The sequence below is a fragment of the Heloderma suspectum genome, chromosome 2, assembly GCF_057233095.1.
Source record: "Heloderma suspectum isolate Gila_16-S chromosome 2, 16-S_ref, whole genome shotgun sequence".
Taxonomy (NCBI): domain Eukaryota; kingdom Metazoa; phylum Chordata; class Lepidosauria; order Squamata; family Helodermatidae; genus Heloderma; species Heloderma suspectum.
In genome coordinates, this window is record NC_139459.1 from 85,442,067 (window position 1) to 85,466,312 (window position 24,246).

At 41.3% G+C, this 24,246-nt stretch overlaps 1 protein-coding gene across 5 annotated transcripts in view; it reads left to right on the forward strand.

Moving 5' to 3' along the window:
• SPTLC1 (serine palmitoyltransferase long chain base subunit 1) overlaps positions 1-24,246 on the forward strand; it is a 57,503-nt gene that overhangs the window by 1,135 nt on the left and 32,122 nt on the right. For all 5 annotated transcript variants that reach the window (XR_014787726.1, XR_014787725.1, XM_084834026.1 and 2 more), the window contains exons 2-8: positions 5,149-5,256; positions 7,374-7,468; positions 11,789-11,882; positions 12,756-12,828; positions 16,542-16,674; positions 20,179-20,308; positions 21,003-21,092. Coding sequence is in view for 3 of the 5 variants with exons in the window: in XM_084834026.1 (XP_084690152.1) it covers positions 5,149-5,256; positions 7,374-7,468; positions 11,789-11,882; positions 12,756-12,828; positions 16,542-16,674; positions 20,179-20,308; positions 21,003-21,092 (723 nt within the window). In the remaining 2 variants the exon portion in view is untranslated. The remainder of the gene's footprint in view (positions 1-5,148; positions 5,257-7,373; positions 7,469-11,788; positions 11,883-12,755; positions 12,829-16,541; positions 16,675-20,178; positions 20,309-21,002; positions 21,093-24,246) is intronic.

Here is a 24,246-nt window from a genome sequence, read left to right on the forward strand (position 1 = left end):
GTCATGGTGGAGAGTTCTGACAAAATGTGGTCCACTGGAGAAGGAAATGGCAACCCACTCCAGTATTCTTGCCAAGAAAACCCCATGGAACGTATCACAAGGCTAAAAGAGATGACGCCGGAAGATGAGCCCCTCAGGTCGGAAGGTGTCCAATATACTACTGGGGAAGAGCAGAGGGTATTTCCAAGTAGCGCCAGAAAGAGTGAAGCGGCTGGGCCAAAGCCGAAAGGACACTCAGTTGTGGATGTGTCTGGTGGTGAAAAGAAAATCCGATACCGTAAAGAACAATATTGTTTAGGAACCTGGAATGTCAGATCAATGAATCAAGGTAAGTTGGAAGTGGTCAAACATGAGATGGCAAGATTGAACATTGACATCTTGGGAATCAGCGAACTAAAATGGACAGGCATGGGCGAATTTAATTCAGGTGACCATCATATCTACTACTGTGAGCAAGAATCCCGTAGAAGAAATGGAGTAGCACTCATAGTCACCAAAAGGGTGGGAAAAGCAGTACTGGGGTACAATCTTAAAAACGATAGAATGATCTCAGTACGAATCCAAGGCAAACCATTCAACATCACAGTAATTCAAGTCTATGCCCCAACCACTGAGGCTGAAGAAGCTGAGGTTGATCGGTTCTATGAAGACCTACAACATCTTCTAGAACTAACACCCAAAAAAGATGTCCTCTTCATCATAGGGGATTAGAATGCTAAAGTAGGAAGTCAAGAAATCACCGGGATAACAGGCAGGCATGGCCTTGGTGTACAAAATGAAGCAGGACAAAAGCTAATAGAGTTTTGCCAAGAGAACACACTGATCATAGCAAACACTCTTTTCCAACAGCACAAGAGGCGACTCTACACATGGACATCACCAGATGGTCAATATCGAAATCAGATTGATTATGTCCTTTGCAGCCAAAGATGGAGATGCTCTATACAGTCAGTTAAAACAAGACCTGGAGCTGACTGTGGCTCAGATCATGAGCTTCTTATTGCAAAATTTCAGCTTAAATTGAAGAACGTAGGGAAAACCACTAAACCATTCAGGTATGACCTCAATCAGATCCCTTATGAATATACAGTGGAGGTAAGGAATAGATTTCAGGGATTAGACCTGATAGACAGAGTGCCTGAGGAAGTATGGACGGAGGTCCGTAACATTGTTCAGGAGGCAGCAACGGAATCCATCCCAAAGAAAAAGAAATGCAAGAAAGCCAAGTGGCTTTCTGAGGAGGCTTTACAAGTAGCTGAGGAAAGAAGGGAAGCGAAAAGCAAGGGAGAAAGGGGAAGATATATCCAACTGAATGCAGAGTTCCAGAGAATAGCAAGGAGAGACAAGAAGGCCTTCTTAAATGAACAATGCAAAGAAATCGAGGAAAACAACAGAATGGGAAAGACTAGAGATCTCTTCAAGAAAATTGGAGATCTCAAGGGAACGTTTTGTGCAAAGACGGGCATGATAAAGGACAAAGAAGGCAGGGACCTAACAGAAGCAGAAGAGATTAAGAAGAGGTGGCAAGAATACACAGAAGAACTATACAGGAAAGATCTGAATGTTCCTGATAGCCATGATAGTGCGGTCACTGAACTTGAGCCGGACATCCTCGAGAGTGAAGTCAAGTGGGCCTTAGGAAGCATTAGTAACAACAAAGCTAGCGGAGATGACAGTCTTCCAGCTGAGCTGTTTAAAATCCTAAAAGATGATGCTGTTAAAGTGCTGCATTCAATATGCCAACAAATCTGGAACACTCAACAATGGCCGCAAGACTGGAAAGCGTCAGTTTACATTCCAATTCCAAAGAAGGGCAACGCCAAAGAGTGTTCAAACCACCGCACAATTGCGCTCATTTCACATGCCAGCAAGGTGATGCTCAAAATCCTACAAGCTAGGCTTCAGCAGTATGCGAACCGAGAACTACCGGAAGTACAAGCGGGGTTTCGAAGAGGCAGAGGAACTAGGGATCAAATCGCCAACTTTCGCTGGATCATGGAGAAAGCAAGAGAATTCCAGAAAAACGTTTATTTCTGCTTCATTGACTACACTAAAGCCTTTGATTGTGTGGATCACAACAAACTGGCAAATTCTTAAAGTGATGGGAATACCAGACCACCTTACCTGTCTCCTGAGAAACCTGTACGAAGGTCAAGAAGCAACAGTGAGAACCAGACATGGAACAACCGATTGGTTCAAAATTGGGAAAGGAGTACGACAAGGCTGCATATTGTCACCCTGCTTATTTAACTTATATGCAGAGTACATCATGAGAAACGCCGGGTTGGATGAAGCACAGGTCGGAATTAAGATTGCCGGGAGAATTATCAACAACCTCCGATATGCAGACGATACCACCCTCATGGCAGAAAGCGAAGAGGATCTCAAGAGCCTCTTGTTGAGGGTGAAAGAGGAGAGTGCAAAAGCTGGTTTGAAACTCAACATTAGAAAAACGAAGATCATGGCATCTGGCCCCATCACTTCCTGGCATATAGAAGGGGAAGAAATGGAAGCAGTGACAGATTTTACTTTCCTGGGCTCCAAGATCACCGCAGATGGTGACTGTAGCCATGAAATTAAAAGACGCTTACTCCTTGGGAGGAAAGCTATGGCAAACCTAGACAGCATAGTAAGAAGCAGAGACATCACCTTGCCGACAAAGGTCCGTCTAATCAAAGCTATGGTTTTCCCAGTAGTAATGTATGGCTGTGAGAGCTGGACTATAAGGAAGGCTGAGCGCCGAAGAATTGATGCTTTCGAACTGTGGTGCTGGAGAAGACTCTTGCAAGTCCCCTGGACTGCAAGGAGGTCAAATCGGTCAATCCTGAAGGAAGTCAACCCTGAGTGCTCATTGGAAGGACAGATACTGAAGCTGAAGCTCAAGTATTTTGGCCACCTAATGCGAAGAGAAAACTCTCTGGAAAAGACCCTGATGCTGGGAAAGACTGAAGGCAAGAGGAGAAGGGGACAGCAGAGGATGAGATGGCTAGATAGTATCACCGATGCAATGAATATGAACTTGAGCACACTCCGGGAGAGAGCGCAGGACAGGAAGGCCTGGCGTGCTATGGTCCATGGGGTCACGAAGAGTCGGACACGACTGAACGACTGAACAACAAAGTTGGATCTGGGGTGTCTTCCTGCACACATTCTTTGCTTCAAATCAAATTCCAGAAGTCTTGAACATTAAGATTGTGGTAATGGTTACTGGGAATTAAACCTGTGCCCTTAGGCAGAAGCATCACTGAATTCAGTGGGACGTGCTTCTGAGTGTGTGCATCTCTATCTATTGATCTATCTTTCTATATCTAGGTTTGGGTTATGTACCACTTAATCCAGTGGGGCTGACTCTGGGGTTATTGTGTTTAGAGTTAGTCTTGGCTATGGTCTAGAATCCTTTGCTAAAATAGCACCTAGTTCTTTTCTGTAGACAAAGACCTGTTCAGGTTTTTAAAGTTCCCATTTTGTTCGTTTAAGTATTGACTTCTATCTGCTGATTCATCTTCTGTTTGTGGTTTTGTAAACCACCCTGGAATCCATTCTGAGAAAGGCTGATGTAAAAATCTGTTAATTTAAAACATTTTTATAACAAAAAATTATTAACTAAATTATTATTATTATTTAGTTTCTACTAAATATATCTCGGAGTGCAGAACTGTGGAAAGTTTGTTTTCGGCAATAGGAGAGTGGGGTGGGGGAGCTGCGAGAACTCAGCGGTAGAGCTTATATTCCATGTTCTAAATTCAGTCCCAGGACTTTCCAGTAAAGGATCTTGGGGAGTCCACGCAATAACCCCTGAAGAGACCTTGGAAAGCCATTGTCAGTCAGCACTGACATAGGGTGCAATCTTGTACATGCTTACATGGGAGTAAGCCACACAATGAGACTTATTTTTGAGTTGATATGTGTAGGATTGCACTGTTAGTGATTTGACTTCGTACAAGGCAGCCTCATGTCTATATGAGCTACAGTATCCCAATATTCCTCTGGTTTAAGCCTTTGAGGGTGTAATCCTATGCATATTTAGACAGAAAAAAGGCCTACAACTCCCAGCATGTCCTAACTAGCCATGCGGACCTTTTTTCTGTCTAAACATGCATAGGATTGTGCCTTAAAACTTGTTTTTAAAATTTTGTCAGGGTTCAGCCGGCATTAGCACAGCCTGGAATCTGAAGCTACGTTTTGTAATCCAGATTGATAGACCATCCTCACCAATAAATACAAGATTGTGCCAGCTACATAGACTGTGTGTCTCAGAGCAGTTTAGTTGGTCAATCAAACTATTTGGCAAGAAGGGATTATTCTTGCACTAGGTGAGTAGCAAACTATAAGGCTATTACAGAAACATGAACACATAATTCGTAGTTATAAATGTAATCTCTAACCAAATGAACACAGATACCGCTGTCTGAGACCTTTTGCCCTTTGCTTCAAAGGCAGAAGTATGCACTTAATCTGTTCGTTCCCACATTAGGTGTTGACCTAATAGTAGTTAGAGCAATCTTGCCTGAGTTTCATGAGAACCACTGGACTTCATGCACTTCTACAGTCTGACCCCATAATGTTGGGCCCGGCAGTCTTCCCTAATATGGTGCCCTCCAGATGTTTTGGACTTCAACTCCCACCAACCCCAGCCAATATGGTCAATTGTCAGGGATGACAGGATTGTAATCCAAAACATTTGGAGGGTACCACATTTGGGAACGCTGCATAGCGGTATAGAGATTGTCAGTGTAGAAGTCAAGTGCATAGAGGTTATGTTCTGAGCTATACCAGTAACACTGTGCACACATCACCTGGGAGAGACCTGCCTATCATGAACATGGAATTCTAATAGCATTTCTTTTTTAGTTCATGTTAGTCTCATCAGGTTCATGTTGGTGCTCCCATAATAAGCGTTTCAGTTTGAAAGCTGCAAAACACTTGCATGCGTGAGAATACATCCAGCCCCATTCCAGCATCTGTCATGAAAATTTGATTGGACAATAGTGGGCCTCCTAAAAGTAATCCTTACTCGGACATAGCAATCATGTTGCAAGTTGAGCTAAAGCATAGCAGTAATGCTGAATTTAACATGTACAATTTGAAAGAAATGGAAATCTTAGAGGAACTATTAATGTGCAGCCAATATTTTTGTTTAATTTCTAGGCTCCAGCCTACCATCTTATTCTGGAAGGTATTCTTATCCTATGGATAATCAGACTGCTTTTCTCCAAAACATACAAGCTTCAAGAACGATCTGACCTCACACCTAAGGTTTGACGCTTTAAAACAATCTTTATGCACATCACTGCTGTAATGAAGAACTAATGCTCAATATACTTGATGGCTGTAATGCCTGAAATAAGAGCTTCCAACTAATACTAACTGAGTATACAATTCCCATTCTTTTCAGTGGGATTCCACAACATCACACTGTGCTCGATTATCGCTGTTGTTGGATTATTTCATATTATTAGTAGCTTGGCTCTAAAGAAGCCTGTGTGCATAAGGTGGGGGAGGGATTGCAGTTGGCAGTCAGCATCCCCTCATAGCAGATGAGGTGCTGATTAGGAAGCAGGCCCCTCACCTTACCCCTCTTTGGTTGCAAGCCTGTGTAATAACTTGCCATGTTTAGAGGTGCTACAGTCAAAGAAAAACTGTTGGTTTCCATGTAGCATAAATGTTTGCATTGTAATGGTTACTCTTTCAAAGTGGTGAGTTAGGAATGGAGAAAACATACTAGTTTTACAATACATTAAATCTGAAATGGATGGTTCTAGGCTACAAGCAGCTTTATTTTTTCAGTGCCAGCTTAGAGACAGTTTCCACAGCCATAATGAGAAGCAGCCCACGCAACAGACAGCTACCCATCAAACAAAGCAGCTTTTTAGTACAATCTTGATGTTAATAAAGCACCTAATCCTAAATTATCCTGAAAAGGGATTGCCTAGTTAAAGCAAGCAAGGCTATTAATTTAGCAAGCACTCTCCATGGTACATAATTTTGTCACTCAGCATTTGTGCATGGGAGCATTGACATAATGGCAGAATGGCAGCATGGCTGAAAAACACCCTACCTTGCCCCTTATCAACTCCGATGACAGGCTTCTTCACAGCTGTTACTAATGACAAAGTACAGCAGGGCTATAACTCAATTAGTACTGCCAAAGGTCCATCTGCCAAAGGTCCATCTAGCTCAGCATCGATTTCCAACAGCAATCAGCCAGATCTTCGGAAAGTTCATAAGCAGGGTATAAATGTGTCCTCAGTATTTGGTGCTCAATGGTATGCTGTCTCTGTATGTTGAGTGTCTGTGTGATTATGCCTAATGACAGGCATTTTGTCCAGTCTTTTTTTTTAAAAAAAAAACTATCTAAGCTAGTGGCTATCAGCACATCTTGTGGTATAAATTCTAGGAGTTAGGAAGTTCATGAAAAAGTCTTTCCTTCAGGCTGCTAGGCATCTTCCTGAACCACTGCTGATTTATGGCCAGGGAGATCCAGCGTAAATACTGTATTTATTTTCCTTAATTACCTAAACTGCCTCTAGTTTTGAAGACAAGGAGGAAGTGTCAAAGTGGAACTGACAATAACCTTCAGTGTTGTTTTGTATGGCCTGGGAGGCAGCCACTTCTGTTCTTCCTTTTGTGAAATTAATAGTAATGATTATTTACTTATAAGTGAGATGGAGTTTTTAAAGCATAATGTGTGTTGAGGCTGCAGCAAGAACAGAATATTAATCATTGCTGCTTTCATAGCTGGTTGTGTTTATTAGATCACATCCTGAGTTTCTGCCAAACTTGTGTATTTTTCTTTGTCCTTTAATTCAACTTTTAAAACAATATTGCCCAAGTGAGAAAGTGACCATGCACATTATGTATTGCTACGTTAAAATGAGTCTTTCGCTGGGAGACAGAACTGTGATAACATGTTAGAATTTGTGGCAGTTTCAATTAAGTGATCGTGCTTTGTGCCTCTTTAAAGAGAAATCCATTAACTTCACAACCATTCCAAGTCTTTAAACAGCTGTAAGTCTGTTGGGAAAGAGACACATTTGCTGCATAATCAAATATTTTGTAATATGCTCCTAGGCAGTATAAAGGCTCTAGTGCAACCCAATATGTTGTAATTGCTATAGCAACCAGTTAGCATACATAGTATGTGAATTACGAAATAGGACACTCTATTTAAATAAATGATTTAAAGTGTTCTGTCTCTTGATGGTTTAAATAAACTTGATTTATTCATCTACCCTGATTACCTCTAACTTGTGTATCCCTTTAATTTATCAAACACATATATAAATGTTGCTATCTACTTAGATCAAACAATCTTCATCACTTATCACAGTAAAGTTAATAAAATTCAATATTTTGGCTTCTATCTGTTTTAGGAAAAGGAAGAATTGATTGAAGACTGGCAGCCAGAACCTCTTGTTCCTCCTGTATCAAAAGACCATCCAGCTCTCAACTACAATGTTGTTTCAGGGTAAACCTAGAATGAAGGAATTTCATGTTTGACTTTACATTCCAATCCTTTGCTTACTTACTTGAAAATCACTCCTACTGATTTCAGAGGCACTTGCTCTCTAGTAAGTATGCTTAGGATTGCAACCTTGATCACTTTCAGGGATCATTTGATCTCTTGCAAATTTTGAGGACCATGTTATAGCATGGATTGAAATTTGGCCGTGCCATTGAGTTCTGTAATACTTGAAGTAGTCACAAGGATATTTGATGAATGGGTCACTTTGTTTGCGTCAAACTGCTTAATAGGTAGTTACATTCTTACAAGCAGCATATACATAATTTAGAATGACTTGAGTGAGTGAATGACTGCTTAGTGGTAGCAAAGTAAATAATGTGGAACAAAATTACATGTGTTACATTGAGGAATTCACTGTGCTTTTATGGGTTATGTTAATGAGTAGCTATGTTGAACTAGCTTTAGTTTTCAGTCATAGGCTAAGAAGTCGAGTCCTCTTACAGATCACTAACTGGTCAAAGAGTAGGAAGGAGAGAATAGCAATAAATAGACAAATCTCATGATGTAGGAAAGCAAGTGGTGGAGTCTTCCAAAGATCTCTTGAGATTGGTGGTATTTAGCTTTCATAAATGAGTTGGGGGTGAGTAGCGAGGGAGCCAATTTTGCAAAGCACACCAAGACAGCCTGTGAGGAGCTCCAAAAGGATTTCTTCAGACTAGATGAGTAGGCATCAATAACAAATAAGGATCGTTGTAAGTGTAAAATGCTGTATGTTGAGGGGAAAAAATCCTAACTTCACATACAGTGCTGAGGTCTGAAGTGGCAGTGCCATAGCATTTTGGTGGTAAGGAATATTAGTTGTAGAACATAGCACCTTCTCACATGCTAATGCTCATAAAACATTGTTCCTCAGCTTGTATGATAGCCTTCTAGTGACCTAATATGCTGTGCTTGCAAAAGTGCTCCAAAAGGTTTTCTGACTGTTGTCCCACCATGGTCTCCAGTGGTGACTTGGTCCTACAGTTCAATATAGCTATTCAGATTTTGAAGAACAGGTTCTTGGAAGCTTCTTTTACCCATACAGATCAGTATTTTGGTCCCAATAATCAGTTATTTTGTTCTAGATGCATATTCCCTTAACATAAAATATTAAGACTATTAGCTTTGTAAATCAGGGCCTTCTAGTTGTTGCATATTGAAGTTAGTGACCTTCAAAACAAAGGTTTGTCAGGCTGGGACTGAATAATGAAAAGGGGACTTGCCATGTCATTCATCTGTAGGCTGTTGGAAAATAATAAGGGTCAATAGAGTAGATTAATCCTTCAGTATCGTAAGTGTTAAATACGTCTTAAACTCAGAATGAAGCTTTTAGGTCTGCCATTGAATGGATGCTCAAGTATAACCTTGTGCATTTATTCATTCAGTGTTGGAATTTTCAATTGTGTGTTCAATAATTAGACATTTCTGGTATTATTAAGTATCAGGGGGCATACTTAGACCACAGTCCAGCACCAAATTAATGCACTTAAGGCCATTGACTTCAGTTGGCTTAAGTTGTGTTGGATTGTGGTCTTGGCTAGGACCCAAAGGTGCCCTTGCATGAGTGGATGATACCCACTAGCAAACGGTAGCCCTGCCAGTTTCCACCAGTTCCCCTCTCCCAATTCTGCACCCCATCCCATGCTGTTCCAGAGGGTCCCTTGACTCTCAAACTGGCTGGTGGTGGAGGACGGCTTGGGATCACAGTGGGGAAGAGAGGGTGAGGAAACCCTTTTGTTAAGTACAGTTTTGCTAGTGGGTCTTGGGATCCAAGTCATAATAACATGAGGCATTATTCACTATACAGCAGTTATACACAACATTTCTACAGAACATGTGCAGAATTGTCACAGCCTCTTGACAAGTGATTGCTTTAGTATGATTTTCTCTACATAGTTCATTTTATTTGATTAGTTTTTATTACATTTCTTGATGGTGTACTTTGCAAGCCAGTTGACCCAGCACAGCCATCACTGAAGTGAGGCTGTCCTGTATTTTTATGAATTAAATAATGAATCTTAATGATTTCTTGGGCACACTAGAATTTCCTGAGTGTGGTAGGAAATTTTATTTACCACGTAATTTTGACTTTGCTTTCTGTATAGTATTATGTTCCCTTATATCTCTTTTATTAGGCAGCCAGCAGGAAATATTAAAACTACATTTCCTTTCCTATTCTAATATATATTATATATATATATATATATATATATATATATATATACACACACACACACACACACACACACACACTTTTAGATAAAATAATACGTTTTCCAAAAACTTTAAAAGTACACCTTGAAAAGTGCAAAGGCTTGGCTTCATCAACAGTAATGCAGTTGCCTTTGCAACTCAATATCTATGTGTGATACTAAGGTTTCTTTGCCAGAACTTTGTTTGTTATAATAATAGCAAAAGCAGACAAATAACCTTAACTAAAAGATGAGTCTCTACAGCCCCCAAATCTCCATAGTTGGGTAATTTGATGGAAAACTGCTGGGGGCAGGGCAGGACCAGTGGCATCAGGATCCAGCACTGGGCCGCTACAGCATGAAGTTTGAAAGTTTGGATCAGTCTAGAGTGCTGGAGCTCTAAATCCCCTGACCTTTTCTAAAGGCTTTTACACTGGATATGTCTTCCTTTGTGTAATATCTTTGCCATTTATAGTGGGTAGCTTATTCCTGAAACTTTTTAACTTTTTAACTACTGTCTTCCCCAGTGGTGAAGTACCAAAAGACAACCTAAGAAGAGGGCTACAAGTAGGACACCCATCCTCCACCAACAAATTATATTTGGTTTCCAACTGATACCTGGCATGTGGTATCTTTCCATAATAAGATCTATTGGCAATTTGTAACTCAACATTCCCCTACAACCTGTTGAAATATGGATTTTAATAATATATATAAAGCTGAAGTTCCATACAGAACCATTAACATATTTATTTATTACATTTCTAATCTGCCCAATAACTAATGCCATATAACAGTTAAAATATAAAGTACAGTACAAATATTTAAAAGAATAAAATACAATACAATGTAAACAGCACAGGAATCAATAGTTATAGTAACTTAGAACTAGGTTAAAATGCCTGGGAGAAAACAGAGGTGTTTGCCTGGTGCCCAAAAGACAATCACATAGGTGCCAGGCAAACCTTTTTGGGGAGTTTATTCCATAAGTGGGGTACAAGAGACATCCCTCTCTTGTCGCCACTTGCCTAGCTTTCTTTGGCAGGAGCACCTGGAGGAGGGTCTCTGAAGATGACCTAAAGGTCCAAGCAGGTACATGTGGGAAGAGACATGACTTTAGTTACTCTGGTCCCAAATTGTTTAGGGCTTTAAAGGTCAACGCCAGCACTTTCATTTGGGCTCAGAAATGGACTGGAAGCCAGTGCAGCTGTGAAATCACTGGCATCACATGATCAAATTGGCCCATCCAGGTTAGTAACATAACTAACTGAAGTTTCTGAACCATCTTCAAAGGTAGCCCCATGTGCAATGCATTTCTGTAATCCAGCCAAGCAGTTACCAGAGCACGGATAACTGTTGCCAGGCTATCTCTGTCCAGATAGGGTCACAGCTGGTATATCAACCTAAGCTGATAAAAGATGCTCCTAGCCACCTGGGCCTCAAGGGAAACTTATGGATCCAGGAGCACCCTCAAGCTGTGTGCATGATCTTCCAGGGGGATTGCAACCCCCTCCAGGGCAGGTTGAATGTCACTCAACTGGGCAAACGAACTACCTGCTAACAGTTTGTTGGCCCTCATCCAGTCTATTGCCCTGCTCAGGCACCAATTCAGGACATCCACTTGCTGCACCTGGGTTTGATGAAAAGGAGAGGTAGAGGTGGGTGTCATCAGTATATTGATGGTACCTCAGTCCACATCCCCAGATGACCTCCCCCAAGAGTTTCATGTAGATGTTAAAGAGCATGGGGGGATAAAATTGAGCTCTGGAACCCTGTGACGTTATTGTCATGGAACAGAGCAATAATCCCCCAGCACCATCTTCTGGAAGTGACCATCCAAGTAGGAGTATACACCAGCTCCATTTTTAATTGAAAATTGTATTTAATTGGACAAAAAGCAGCCTATTATCTTGTGTCATCCATAGTCAGGTAGCTAGATTTTCCATTTCTGACATTGCTTTATGTATGTGTGTGACTCCAAAGCCATGCAGAATTGAACAGAGTTGTCTTCCTAAATACAAAGGTTATGTCTGAAACAAAGTTATGGTGACAATTACTAAGCAAAACAATGTTGTATTTTTGTATTTTTAAGGCCTCCAACTCATAAAATTATTGTGAATGGCAAGGAATGCATAAACTTTGCATCATTTAATTTTCTTGGGCTTTTGGATGATGAAAGGGTTAAGGTAAGTGCTCCATAATTGCTGAAATATAGGTATTCTGTCAAAGGATTAATTCAAATGTAACCATTCTTTATTAAGCCAGGAATGAGCACTGTTCCCCTCTCTTCCTTGTATGCTACCTTTGGCATGCCTGTTGTGGTTATTTTAAACCAGGGGTGAGAAGCCCTTTTTTGGGGGACAGCATCTCCTTGTGGATAATTTGTTGGGAGCTCTGTGCTGGTGGTGGCCAGGTCCAGGGCCAAAACTGGATGGAGCCACCCCTTTTTCTTGCTTTCTCTTTTTCTTCCTACCTAGCTGGTGGACTGCTGGGGTAGGGACATAATTGTGTTTGCCAGAGGTCTGGGCTGATCTCTTTCAGAGGGTTTTTGAAACTAGGTTGCTTTACATCATAGTTTCCTGTTACATCCCAAGCAGAAGACACTGATTTAATCCAAACCATGATGTGGTCCTGTTTTCATATTGTTCAGTCGTGTCCGACTCTTCGTGACCCCATGGACCATAGCACGTCAGGCCTTCCTGTCCTGCGCTCTCTCCCAGAGCGTGCTCAAGTCCATATTCATTGCATCGGTGATGCTATCTAGCCATCTCATCCTCGTTTTCATATTACTTCTATTTATATCCTGCTTATAGCAGTGTATATGTACTTCCCAGGCAATCATTACTCTAGGCACTGAACCTAGACCTCCTTAGATTCTGAGATACAAGCTGTATCCAAGGACTTCAGACATTCTCAGGTTGTGACAGCTGTGTTGCATTGATCTGTACTAGCTCTAATATGGGAGTTTCGGTGTAACAGTACTGAACAGTACAGTAATGATTTCATTTCTGCTGTAGAATTGCACTTAACATGGCTTCTCCTGTTACGCTTCTTTAAAGAATGCAGCTCAGACATCTCTAGCAAAATATGGTGTTGGCGCTTGTGGCCCTCGAGGATTTTATGGAACCTTTGGTAAGTATAGCATGTATTTCAGTACAGTATTAAAAGTATTCATAGCTAATTCAATTTTAACTTCATGTGAAGGAATGGGCAGCCATGCATATATATTGCTAATTCAGTTAAATTGGTATGCAAGCAGGTTGTTTTGTTTTTCATGTAGCACCATCAGTGTGCATGACACTTAAAAGCAGGAGGAGGCCACCTTTTTTCCCCGTACAGGGCTGCATTTCCTCAGAGATAATGTGTCGTGGCTCATATACAGGCAGTGGGTGTAGCTGGAATCACCTCACGCTCTTTCTGTCTGGATCATTGTTACTTCGCATTGTTTCTTTCTCAAGAATATTGGGAAAGAGAAACAGGCCACTTTCGGACGATGGCAGTGGGAAAAGGAGCCATCATGGCTGCTTCTCCCACCTCCGTGTGTGTCGCATGTGTCCCATTTGTGTTACTCCCCATGCTGCAGTGCAGATTGGCGTGTTGTCCAAACCTGATGCACGTGGGGGGGGAGCTTTGTGCCCACGCTACAACCTCCACTGTGCATGTTGTAGGGGGGGAGCTTTGTGCCCACCCTACAACCTCCACTGTGCAGGTTGGTGCAATGCCATGCTGTGCAGTTTTGGGGCGACACACCCGCCCATGCTGCAGCGCAGAAAATAATGCAAATGGCAGTTGTGCATGTGGGGAGCAGTCACAATGGCTGCTTCCCCGCTGCGATCATCTGGACCTAGTCACTGTGTGTGTGTGTGGGGATGCTCTTAAGAGAGAGAGAGTGGAGTGATGGTGATCACAGCCACACCCATCCATTCACATATTGTATAGGATGCAGAGGGCTGGAATGGGATGTGTGTATCCCCATTCATCCATACGCACACTCCTCTCACTCCATCCATTCACATAGCTAAGCAGTGAAGACGGGGGCGTGGCTCCAGCCTCTTTTTTCCTTGATGGTCAATGTGGAGGGAGGAGGCTTAAACCTTCCCTCCCTGCAATCTTAAGCTAAGGGGTGGGGGGTAGTTTCATCAGGTTCATTTTCATCCCTTAGCCATTGCTCAGCTGATTGGAAACAGCTGAGCAGCAGGGGAAAAGGAGGCTGGGCTGCAGATAAAGTTAATATTTTTCTGCAGGGTCACACTTTTCCCAGCTGAGCAGCAGGGCTCTACAGCCATGCCCCCTCTTCCCCACTGCTCAGCCGGTTGATGGGGAGGGACTTGTGGCTGCATAAATCTAAGCAGTGGAAGAAAAGGTCCATGCCCCAAGCTTGCAGTCTGAAGTGTGATATGGATGAGACAACAGAGATGAGAGGAAAATGGAGCTGAGGGTAAGTGGAAAGAGTTGAAGGTGAACGGAAAGACTGTGTAGTCAATTCAGTTAAATACTCCTAAGGAAATTCAGATGTCTTTAACTTGTGAGTGCATTTTGGTTGTAGAATTTGACATTACTATGAGGAGAATACGTGGGGTCTTGTTGAGTAATGTCTCAAGCTTGTTCCCAGAATATTACTAAGGATTTAGCCCCCCCACCCTCCCATGATTGTTTACATGGCTGTGAAAATGTCATGTAGGGAGAATTGGCTGAGCTGACGTAAAGACTGAAATATGTCAAACACTGAGTGGTTGTTTTCAAAGAGGCCACAAGAGGGCAGTCTGATTTCTGGATGGAATGCTTGGACTGCTTTACAAACACTGTAACACAGTTATTGCCGACATACTATATCTGTGTGCTAATCAAGAGATTTGAATGCAGACCTGAAGCAGAGGGTTTTTGTAATCCACATCCTGCTACGAAACTCCCAAGTCTGTGTTTAATCATAGGATGAGACGGTGTTTCACGTTCCTGTTCCGCCACCACAGAGTACTATATAGACAGCAATACAGTGAACCTAAACATTTGCTTTATCTTCGCTATGGCCTGACTTTTTGAAAGTGCTAGACTTGCTGGTGTTTTTGCCCAGAGGATTAAAAATGGTTTCCATGGGGCTATTGAGGTGCCTGGGTTTCACAAGGCAAACTATGTATATTATCAGTGGCTTTTTTGGCTTGCGATTTAATATTTCACTATATGAAAATAATTTTTTCTGCCCCCTCCCCTTTTTCTTAACCATTGAATGGTAGTAAATCCTCTCTACTTTCCATTTTTGGGAAGATAGCGTTGTGGTGAAATTCTTTCTCTGACCACAGCACTGTTTTGACTAGATCCCCATCTAGATATCTGACTTTAAAGCCATATGGTCTGTGTATGGGTGAATGATTTCTTACTATGATGAACAATCAGCTGCTCTTTTAAATATGTGTGCTATCTTTTCAGCTTCTGATGTACTCTTGTTTTATAGACTAGTATCTAAAGTGCATAGGAATATCTAAAGTGTAAGATCTAAGAGTTTCCTCACATTTGTCCTTGGAATTGAATGGCAAATTCTCTTAAAAATGTTGGTAATCCAAATTGGGCCTGAAGACAAAAGGCTGTGTGTTTATTTTGAATATTTTACTGGATGAGAAAATGTGAGCTGGAGAAACTGTAGCAGTCCTTGTTGCCATTATGAAATGCATGCACAATGTTCCCTAGCCTGTTCTATAGTTTCCAAATATCTAAAGGAGTTGATCTTTATTAATAGGTACGAGAAACAGTTTATATGCCAAGCAGTGTCCACATGTGGAGGAGTTCCACAGCCCAGTGCCCCCGCCCCTTGTGCTTGGAAGGAGTGTTGGATGAAATCCACAGACCTTCCATTCTCTGCAGTGCTCAGTTGCACTTCCTAAGCTTGTTATCATTTGCTCATGTTGGCAATGGGATGGTGGGGAGGGGAGGGGAGCAGGCAACAGAATGATTTTGAGCTCTGTGGAACTCCTCTGTGTACAGGCTACCTAAGCTTGTTACCATTTGCTCATGTTGGCAATGGGATGGTGGGGAGGGGAGGGGAGCAGGCAACAGAATGATTTTGAGCTCTGTGGAACTCCTCTGTATACAGGCAGTGTATCTGTGCTCTCCTTGATTGAGCCTGTTGTTTCAAAATAGGGCTAATGTTAATTCACATTTTCCCATCATGGTTGAGATTAAATTTTAGAATGGGAACTAATATTTACTGGTTGATCTGTGGAATAGTATTCAGTATTTAAGACTAAATGTTAATGTCTTTTTCTGAAAGAGAAGTTCAGCAGAATAAAGAGTTTGGGAGGGGTTGGAAAGGAGGGTGTGTGTGGATGTGGGGAAAAAACCTGAATTGTGTGGGGCAAAATGTGAGCTAGGAATAAGTGTCTGGAGAAGAGATTTTACTCCACTGATTACTTCATTGGTTCCTCTAGCTTTTAGCTTGCACTGTGTTAATATCGAACCAAGAGAATTCTGAACAAGTCTTTGAAATATTGTCCTGTTGCTTCCCTCTGTCCTTAGTTTCCCAACAGCAGGCATATTTCAGTAATCTTTTCCTCAAATATTTCTGATAGGTATATCAGTATGGCTGTATCACTCTTAAAATATTAGTGCCCTTTTAAGGTAATGCAGTACAATGCTGAAGTGAGTTATTTTGTGCCTGGTAGAATGATAGGATATCGGTCAGTACTTGCTCCCCTTTTTAAAATGTTTTCTAGAAAAATGTGGTGCAATGATAGTTTCATACTTCTAATACTCAAGTTGTGTGGATTTTTGTGATGTTAATGACCCTGAGTACTTGTGACTCTTTTAAAATAAGCATTCTGTTTATAAATGCATGGACTACGCTTCTCAAACAGATGTACATTTGGAATTGGAGGAACGACTTGCCAGGTTTATGAGGACGGAGGAAGCCATCTTATATTCCTATGGATTTGCTACAATTGCCAGTGCCATTCCTGCCTATTCAAAACGAGGAGACATTGTGTTTGTGTATGTAATCTTCATGTTCTCAATACTACAGATAAAACTTTCAAGAGGGGGTTCTTCAGAACCTTGGTGGTATTTCTGCTACTGTTTGAAAGGTTGAGGTACTTCATAGCGCAATTAACTTATTTCTAGCTGCGCCATTCCACAAACAATAATAAACGTATTTATTTGTTACATTTATATCCCACCTTTCCTCCAAGGAGCCCAAGGCAACATATATGATCATCCTCCTCTCCATTTTATCCTCACAACAACTCTGTGAGGTAGGCTAGGCTGAGAGTCAGTGACTGACCCAAAGTCAACCAGTGAACTTCAGGCCATTTCACAGTCTAGTATCCTGGACTCTTGTGTTCATAAACATAGAACATGTGAGCCATGTGGCTGCAGTCTTGTGACTACAGCAACTGGAAAAAGTGCCACTGGGGTTATGCCCGTTCCTACTGTGTCAATGATTTGCCTGGTTCACAGATTTTGTTTGTGCACAAACATATCCAGGAATCATAGAATCGTTTGTGGATAGTGTTTTGTGTGATCAGCTGAAACCCCCCAGCTCCCAAGAAAATAAATTTCTGTAAAACCTAAGCAGCATAATCTCTTCTTTTACCACTTCTACTTAGAGCCAATTCAAAGAAAATAGTCTCAGAGCATTTACAAAAGAATTGCAGGCTTCAGGGGATAGATTTCCAAAGTGGACGAGAGTACAATTAGCGTACACATTCAAGTAGAGACTGTGTGTCTTTTCCAACTGCCTCTATGCCCAAAAGTGCATGGGGAAATGGGCATATAAGCTGGGCTGTACAGTGAGGCATCTCATTGGAACAACTTCCTCAGTTGTGGTAGCACTTCCCAGCGATGGCAATCTCAGGAATTGTTGTCAGCAGCTACTGGCAACATCTGTGTACTACTGTATACAGTTGTTATAGATTTTTCTCTGTGTGATCCCATACCTGGGAGAGAAATTACGGGAGGAAAGAACTTACAGGGATAGAAAACAGTTGCTGCCTGTATCTGTGCAAACCAACTCTTAGGATTCTGTTATCTGTTTTAGTGAATATTACAACATCTCCACCTTGATTTAAAAAGCAATTTTATGAATAAGAGTTGGATACATTAACCTCTATAAAAGTGCCTCAGTTGGCCTTGCCATAGGAGAAAGGTGGGAATGGAACTCCAACTATGAGGAAAATGGTCACATGCAATTTTTTAACACTGATTTAAATTAGACATTACTTAAGGTTTCTTATTTGATCTTGTCAGTTTCAAAGCTGTGTCTTGCTGCCATTTTAAAGGCTTGATAAAGTACGGTTTTAATCACGTATGAAATGCTTTTAAAATAACTACTTGCTTTTAATGATCCATTGCTGCTTCAAAATAAACTCTTTTAAAAATTAGTAACAGCTGTTGAAATGCTTAGTCAGTATCCCCATAGGTTACAGCCAAGCAAGGAAATGCAGTTGACAAGAGTGGTTGAAATGAATTCACTTAATGTCAGACAAAAAAAATTGTCTACATCAGTTGATACTAACTGCAATCCTATGTCTTTGTACTCAGAAGTATTGCGTTCAATGAGACTTAGCTCCCAGGCAACTCTGTATAGGGTTGCAGCCTAAGTAGTCTCTTTATTTTTTTCTTGGTCTGTGTAACCTGTGCACTGAGTGTTGCAATGGTTAGAAATTATTGAGGCATGTAAATTAATCCTTATTTATATTCAGCACTTCTGTCCTACCTTTCTAAAAAATAACAATCAAAAACTCAGGGTGGCAAACCAACAATACAAAAAGCAATTAATAAAGCAATATCAAAGTAGGCATTAAGTTTACAGCTACAATTAAAAGATCAAAAATGGGCACAAAATGGGTACATGAAATAAAAACTTATTCAAGAAACAATAACTAAAAATACCTACTAAAAAGGGCAGAGCTCACCTGCTCTTCCAGAGGTAAGCATCAAATGAGCCAGGAGAATTTTTTTTCAGAAAGGCATTTGTCTGTCTTGGCGTCACTACAGAAAATGTCCTTCTTGTCAGTCCACCCACCATATTTCTGATCACGGGGAACATGGAGGGGCTGCAGGGCAGCTAGACGTGACTGTGAGCAGCAGAACCCTCACAGTTCTCTTCATTTACCAGGCATTTGACAAGAAAATCACCAAGAGAAATCAGGAAATCGTCCTGATCCATAAGCTTCTGGGAACAGACCGTTCTAATATGGCCCCAACCCCTGTGGAGGCATGAAACCACTATGAGCCCAGTCCTCAAAGAGTAGTGATCTATTTTGTTCAGGGCAGGAGTGTGGTGATCAGTGGGTCATTCCTTTATTATGGATAGCTCAAGAGTGTGCCCTGCCCTCATGCCTTAGTGTGTAACTAGTCTAGGTTATAGTAACACACTCTGTAGAACTTCCTTTGAAGAGTTTGCAGAAATGACAACTGGTTCAGAATGTAGCCATCAGTGTGTTAACTGGGCTAGGCTGTATGGAATGTATGATTCTGAGTATAAAATGTCATCTTTGATTCCTGAGCGCAATTCAGAGTGCTAGTTTTCACCTATAAAGTTCTAATATGTATAGCTCTAGACCTCAAAGACTGCCTTCTCCCTCTATCAGGGGTCTCTAAGTATGAAGAGGTATTTTGATCTGTTTCTATTGGAATTTTAACTTTTTGTGTGTGTTTTACTGTTGCTGATTTACTTTCTGTTTTCCCGCTTTGCTTTTTGTGTGCTGTCTGCTTCCACAGTTTTAACTGAATTTAGATTTTAAACCTGTGAGCCACCTTGGTGATTTCTTTGGATCAAGAAATGGGATATAAATATTTTAATAAGCAAAAGAAATGTTGTTAGTAGCAATTCCTGTGAAAACAGCAACAAGGGACATTTATATGGTGGTCAGAGGAATTGATGGGTAATTGATTGCTCTATTCACACATACTGCTTCAGATGTAACAAACTCTGGTTTCTCTTTATACGAATAAGCCTGAGGCTCAAGCACTCTCTCTCTCACTCTTCCCCCACCCTTCTGCAGCGCAGCCACAAGGAGAAGACTGGAAGCTCTCACTTCCATTTTTAACTAACTGCAGTTTAGGGTTACAAACTGTGGTTAACGTTAACTATGATTTACTGAAATAAGCCAACTTCAAAATCTGACTCACGAAGCTGGCTTGTTTCAATAGACCATAGTTAAGATTAACCGCAGTTTAGGATTTGGATGTAATGCTAAAATGTGGTTAATCAGAAACTGAAGCAAAAGCATCCATTCTCCTTGCGTCCCCTTCAGAGTGGGTAGCACAGGAGCTCAAGGCTTGTTCACATAATGCTAAACCATAGTTTCTTGTACATCCAAAGACTGTCTTACTGACTACCTGTGCATAGCTGGGGAGAACTGGGGCTGCTTATATGGGCAAAAAGTTATTGTAATGAAGCAACTGTTCATTAAAGTACATCATGGAAAGAAATCAGCCTCGAAAAGGCAGCTTCAGCTAAGAATCTACTGACAGAACTCTGTGTATTTACAGTGATAAAGCAGCTTGCTTTGCTATCCAGAAAGGCTTACAGGCATCCAGAAGTAACATTAAGTTTTTTAAACATAATGATATGGCTGACCTTGAGGATCTACTAAAAGAACAAGAGATTGAAGATCAAAAGGTAGGGTTCCTTTGAAGAAAATGATCTGTAGTAGGATGTATTTTTTAACTAGGTGGAATATTTGAATGGTTTCATTGCTCATTATTTCTCTTCTGAGCCATTATGGAACTGAATGCTGAATAACATTTGAAGTAAGGTTTGGTTGCTGAGTTGCATTTACTGTAATAGTAATGTTTGGGAGGGGAGCAAGGTAACTTAACAAACAGAAGAAAAATCTGCAGGTCAAATTGTAGATACAGTTAATCAACTTCTTCCTGTCTTTTTAAAAAGTTGTAGAAATATGACAGGTAACCAGAAGCTATATTATTACTAATATCAACACAATGTAAAAAATATTCAATCTTTTATTTCACAGAAGAATAGTAAGGGCCATTTTTGTACCCCATCCTTGTTGACAAAACCTGTATTGAAGTAGTTTAGGTGGTGTAACAGGACGGTGTGCAGTTCTTTATACAACAACCTTAGGTTAAAAGGCTAGGAGAAAACAGTATTAAGCATGTCAGCAAGCTAGTGGGGATACTGGTCTAAAGAATATTTAAGATCCAGATCCAAACTATCTGATTAAAAATGTGTTTGATACAGTTGACCTTTGGTAATGTAATCTTGAGACTTTGTTCTCAGCATTGTCAGCTTTTGATGGCACCCTAACAAGTTCTTCAAATAAATGTAGTCATACTAAATTGTATCTCTGCAGAATCCTCGTAAAGCTCGTGTAACCAGAAAGTTTATTGTGGTAGAGGGTGTGTATATTAATACTGCAGATATTTGTCCCCTTCCAGAATTGGTAAGTAGGTTTTGTTTTAAGTATATACCCTACCAGGTTTTATGCACTGTGAACTAAAACTGGACAACACTAGGGGCAGTATCCAATGCCCACCCCTCTGACCAGTTTTGCTGCATCCCCTCAATTCCATTGTATAGGTGTTGGGTCCTGCTGATGGCGCAATGGAGATTCAGTGCTTCTAGAGGAAACCCCAATATGAGCGGAAATGCTCATTTCTGAATCGAGACAGGTTGGCGGAGCTCCGCTGACCTGCCCCATTCGTGTTAGTTCCATGTTAGAGCATGTGCTTTGCATATAGGAAGGTTCAGTCTCCAGTTGAAAAAGAAGAAAGATTAAGCAGCGGGTGCCTGAGGTCCTGGAGAGCTACTGCTAGTCAGAGCAGGCAGTACTTGGCTAGATGGACAAGTAATTGTATCCAAATGGAACAACTGACCTTAAATGGGATTTCATATTCCACTAAATGTGCTCTGCTTAGTCTGTCATAACTATTTCTAAGAAATGTCCAAGCCATCTAACGCTGATAAGTTTTGCATGCTGCATTCTGTATAGTAAATTGTTCTATCAGACAAATTTTGCATTAGAATTGTTCGCAGGATTATAGGGTAAAGCAGTTCTTTTCTTTCTTTAAATCAGGGTTTTTTTTCCCAAGCACATAATGAAACAAAAAAATATCTAGCTTAAACAACAAACTTTGAATAAAGTGTACTAAAAAGTAGGGCTGCGCAGGGACCCCCCAATTGTACTCGGAAGCCGCTTTGCAGCTTGCAAGGTGGGCCCGATCTGGCTTGAGCAGATTCGGGGGGCCCCAACCTGCCTTGGCCCCAAACCCAAGGCCCCCACGCAACCCCCCAGCTCCTTACCTGGGCCGCCGCCTCCTCTGCTGCCGCCTTCTCCGTTGCGCCACTGCCGCCACCCGCTGCTGCTGTCGTCGTCTTCTTCGCCACTGCCATGTCCTGAAGCCTGGACGCACAGCAACTGGTCCTCTTCCAGGGAGTCACCATTTTTAAATGGTGACTCCTGCTTTTAACTGGTCCCTCTGCTTTCACTGCTGCCACCACCATTGCCCACCCACCACTACCTCCTGAGGCCTGGACGTGCAGCAACTGGTCTTCTTCCAGGGAGTCGCCATTTTTAAAATGGCAACTTTCTGGAAGTTCCAGGAGGTTGCCATTTTAAAAACGGCGACTCCCTGGAAGAAGACCAGTTACTGCGCATCCAGGCGTCAGGAGATGGTGGCGGTGCGGCTGCAGTGGCAAAGATGATGACAGCAGCAACAGCGGGTGGTGGCGGCAGTGCAGTGGAGAAGGTGGCGGTGTGGCGATGGAGGCGGCAGCAGAGGAGGAGGTGGCCCAGGTAAGGAGCTGGGGGGTTGTGTGGGGGCGTCGGGCAGGGGGGCTGGGCCAGGGGTTGAAGCTCCAAAGTGCACCAAGTGCTTCAGTGAGCCCCTGACCCGCTTCAGGCCCCCTCCGCTTCACCTTGGAAGGGGCACAAAGCGGCCCAAAGCGGTCTGCTTTGACTCGGAGTTCAGGCCTCAGGCTGAAGCGGTACACAGCCCTACTAAAAAGGCGTTCAAAATTACCGAGTTCACATCATCCTTTCATACAACAAACTAAACAAAGATGCATGCTTGCAACAGTTCAGTTAACAGAATTGTATTAATATAGTAAATGTTATTAAAATAGTTGTTTTCATTATTTTAGTTAGGTTTTATGCAATTTGTCAGTTTGGCCATTGCAGGAGAGTCCCTTATTTTTGCAATCCACTTCTTTGGAGTTGGTATTTTAGATAGCTTCCAATATTTGGCACATAGGGTTGTATCCCATCTTGATTCTATTTTCAGTAGAGCCATTGAAATGAATGGTCCTTAAGATAGACTAACATTGGATACAACCCATTGGATACAGTTAACGATTGGAGCAGCAGTTGCCATATGTTTACCACTTCAAAGTGTCCATTTTTGTGTCTTTTTCATATTTTAATAGTTATTGTTATTAGTATTTATAATTGTAATAATAAAAACAGTGCATTCTAAAATTATTTCCATTAGAATCCTTAGCTTACTCCAGTATTTTTTCCATAGAGGTCAAGTTCACTACATATGATAGAATGCAACACAGTTGCTTTACCTTAAGACTCACTTTTTCTTTTTTTTAATAAATGGTTTACTTCTAACAGAAACAAACCTTGCAGTGAAAAGATAGGACACTATCTAGGTCCGTCTTTAGCACTCACCACTAACCCAGCCTTCTACATGGTACAATTCCTAATTTTTAACAACTTTTCTTCCTTTTGTGTATCTCCTTACAAACCATGAAAGGAGAAAGACAGATGTTGATGATTCTGCTCATGTGATCCACCTTAGCTTGCAGTATGACCCACAAACTGAAGACCAGTGGTCTGGGCAATTGCTTAGGACTATTTTAATAGACAGGGTTTTAAAAGTTATTTTTTAAAATTTCTCCCCCTCCTTTCTGCCCAGAAAAAGGCCCCCTAGTCAACTTCCAACTTAAAACAAATATACATTTAAAGATTACAAAAATACAACCAACCATATCAAACAAAGCAAAGAGCAGTTAAAACACCAGCAAGCAAAGAACATAAAGCTGGGTTAGCTAAAAACAAAACTCTTAACAGCAGGAGGATAACAAGTCAGAGCAAATTAAAGGCCCTGTGGCGGGGGGGGGGGGGAGGCTTTTGTTGTCCTCCTAAACCTAGCATTAGCATTAAAACTATGCAAAATATTCTGTTATGGAGAAGTTGCAAAACGTGTTGTAAGAGGGTGTTCTGTGTGTTCCTTTAAAGAAATCTTTCCCTACCTTTGCCAAAGTTTTTAAGATGCTACTTCTGTAAAATCAGAACTATTAAAATACCTTTAGATATATACATATAAATAATTGTTCCAACTTTCAGTATTACCCCACTCCTGTCCATAAAAAGTTAGCTTGAAATAAGAAAGTTAGAATGGTTCTGGTAGATGCTTAAAGCACAGAAAGTTGTATCCATGCATAATAAGTAGAACTGCGTTTTACAACCATGTCTAAGAACTAAAATACCTGATACTTAAGTTCTAGGATTAAGGTGATTGTTTACCAGAAGCAGAGATAGTGTGGCAACTTGTGCGTGAATCTAGTTCCTTGTCCTGAGCAACAGGTAA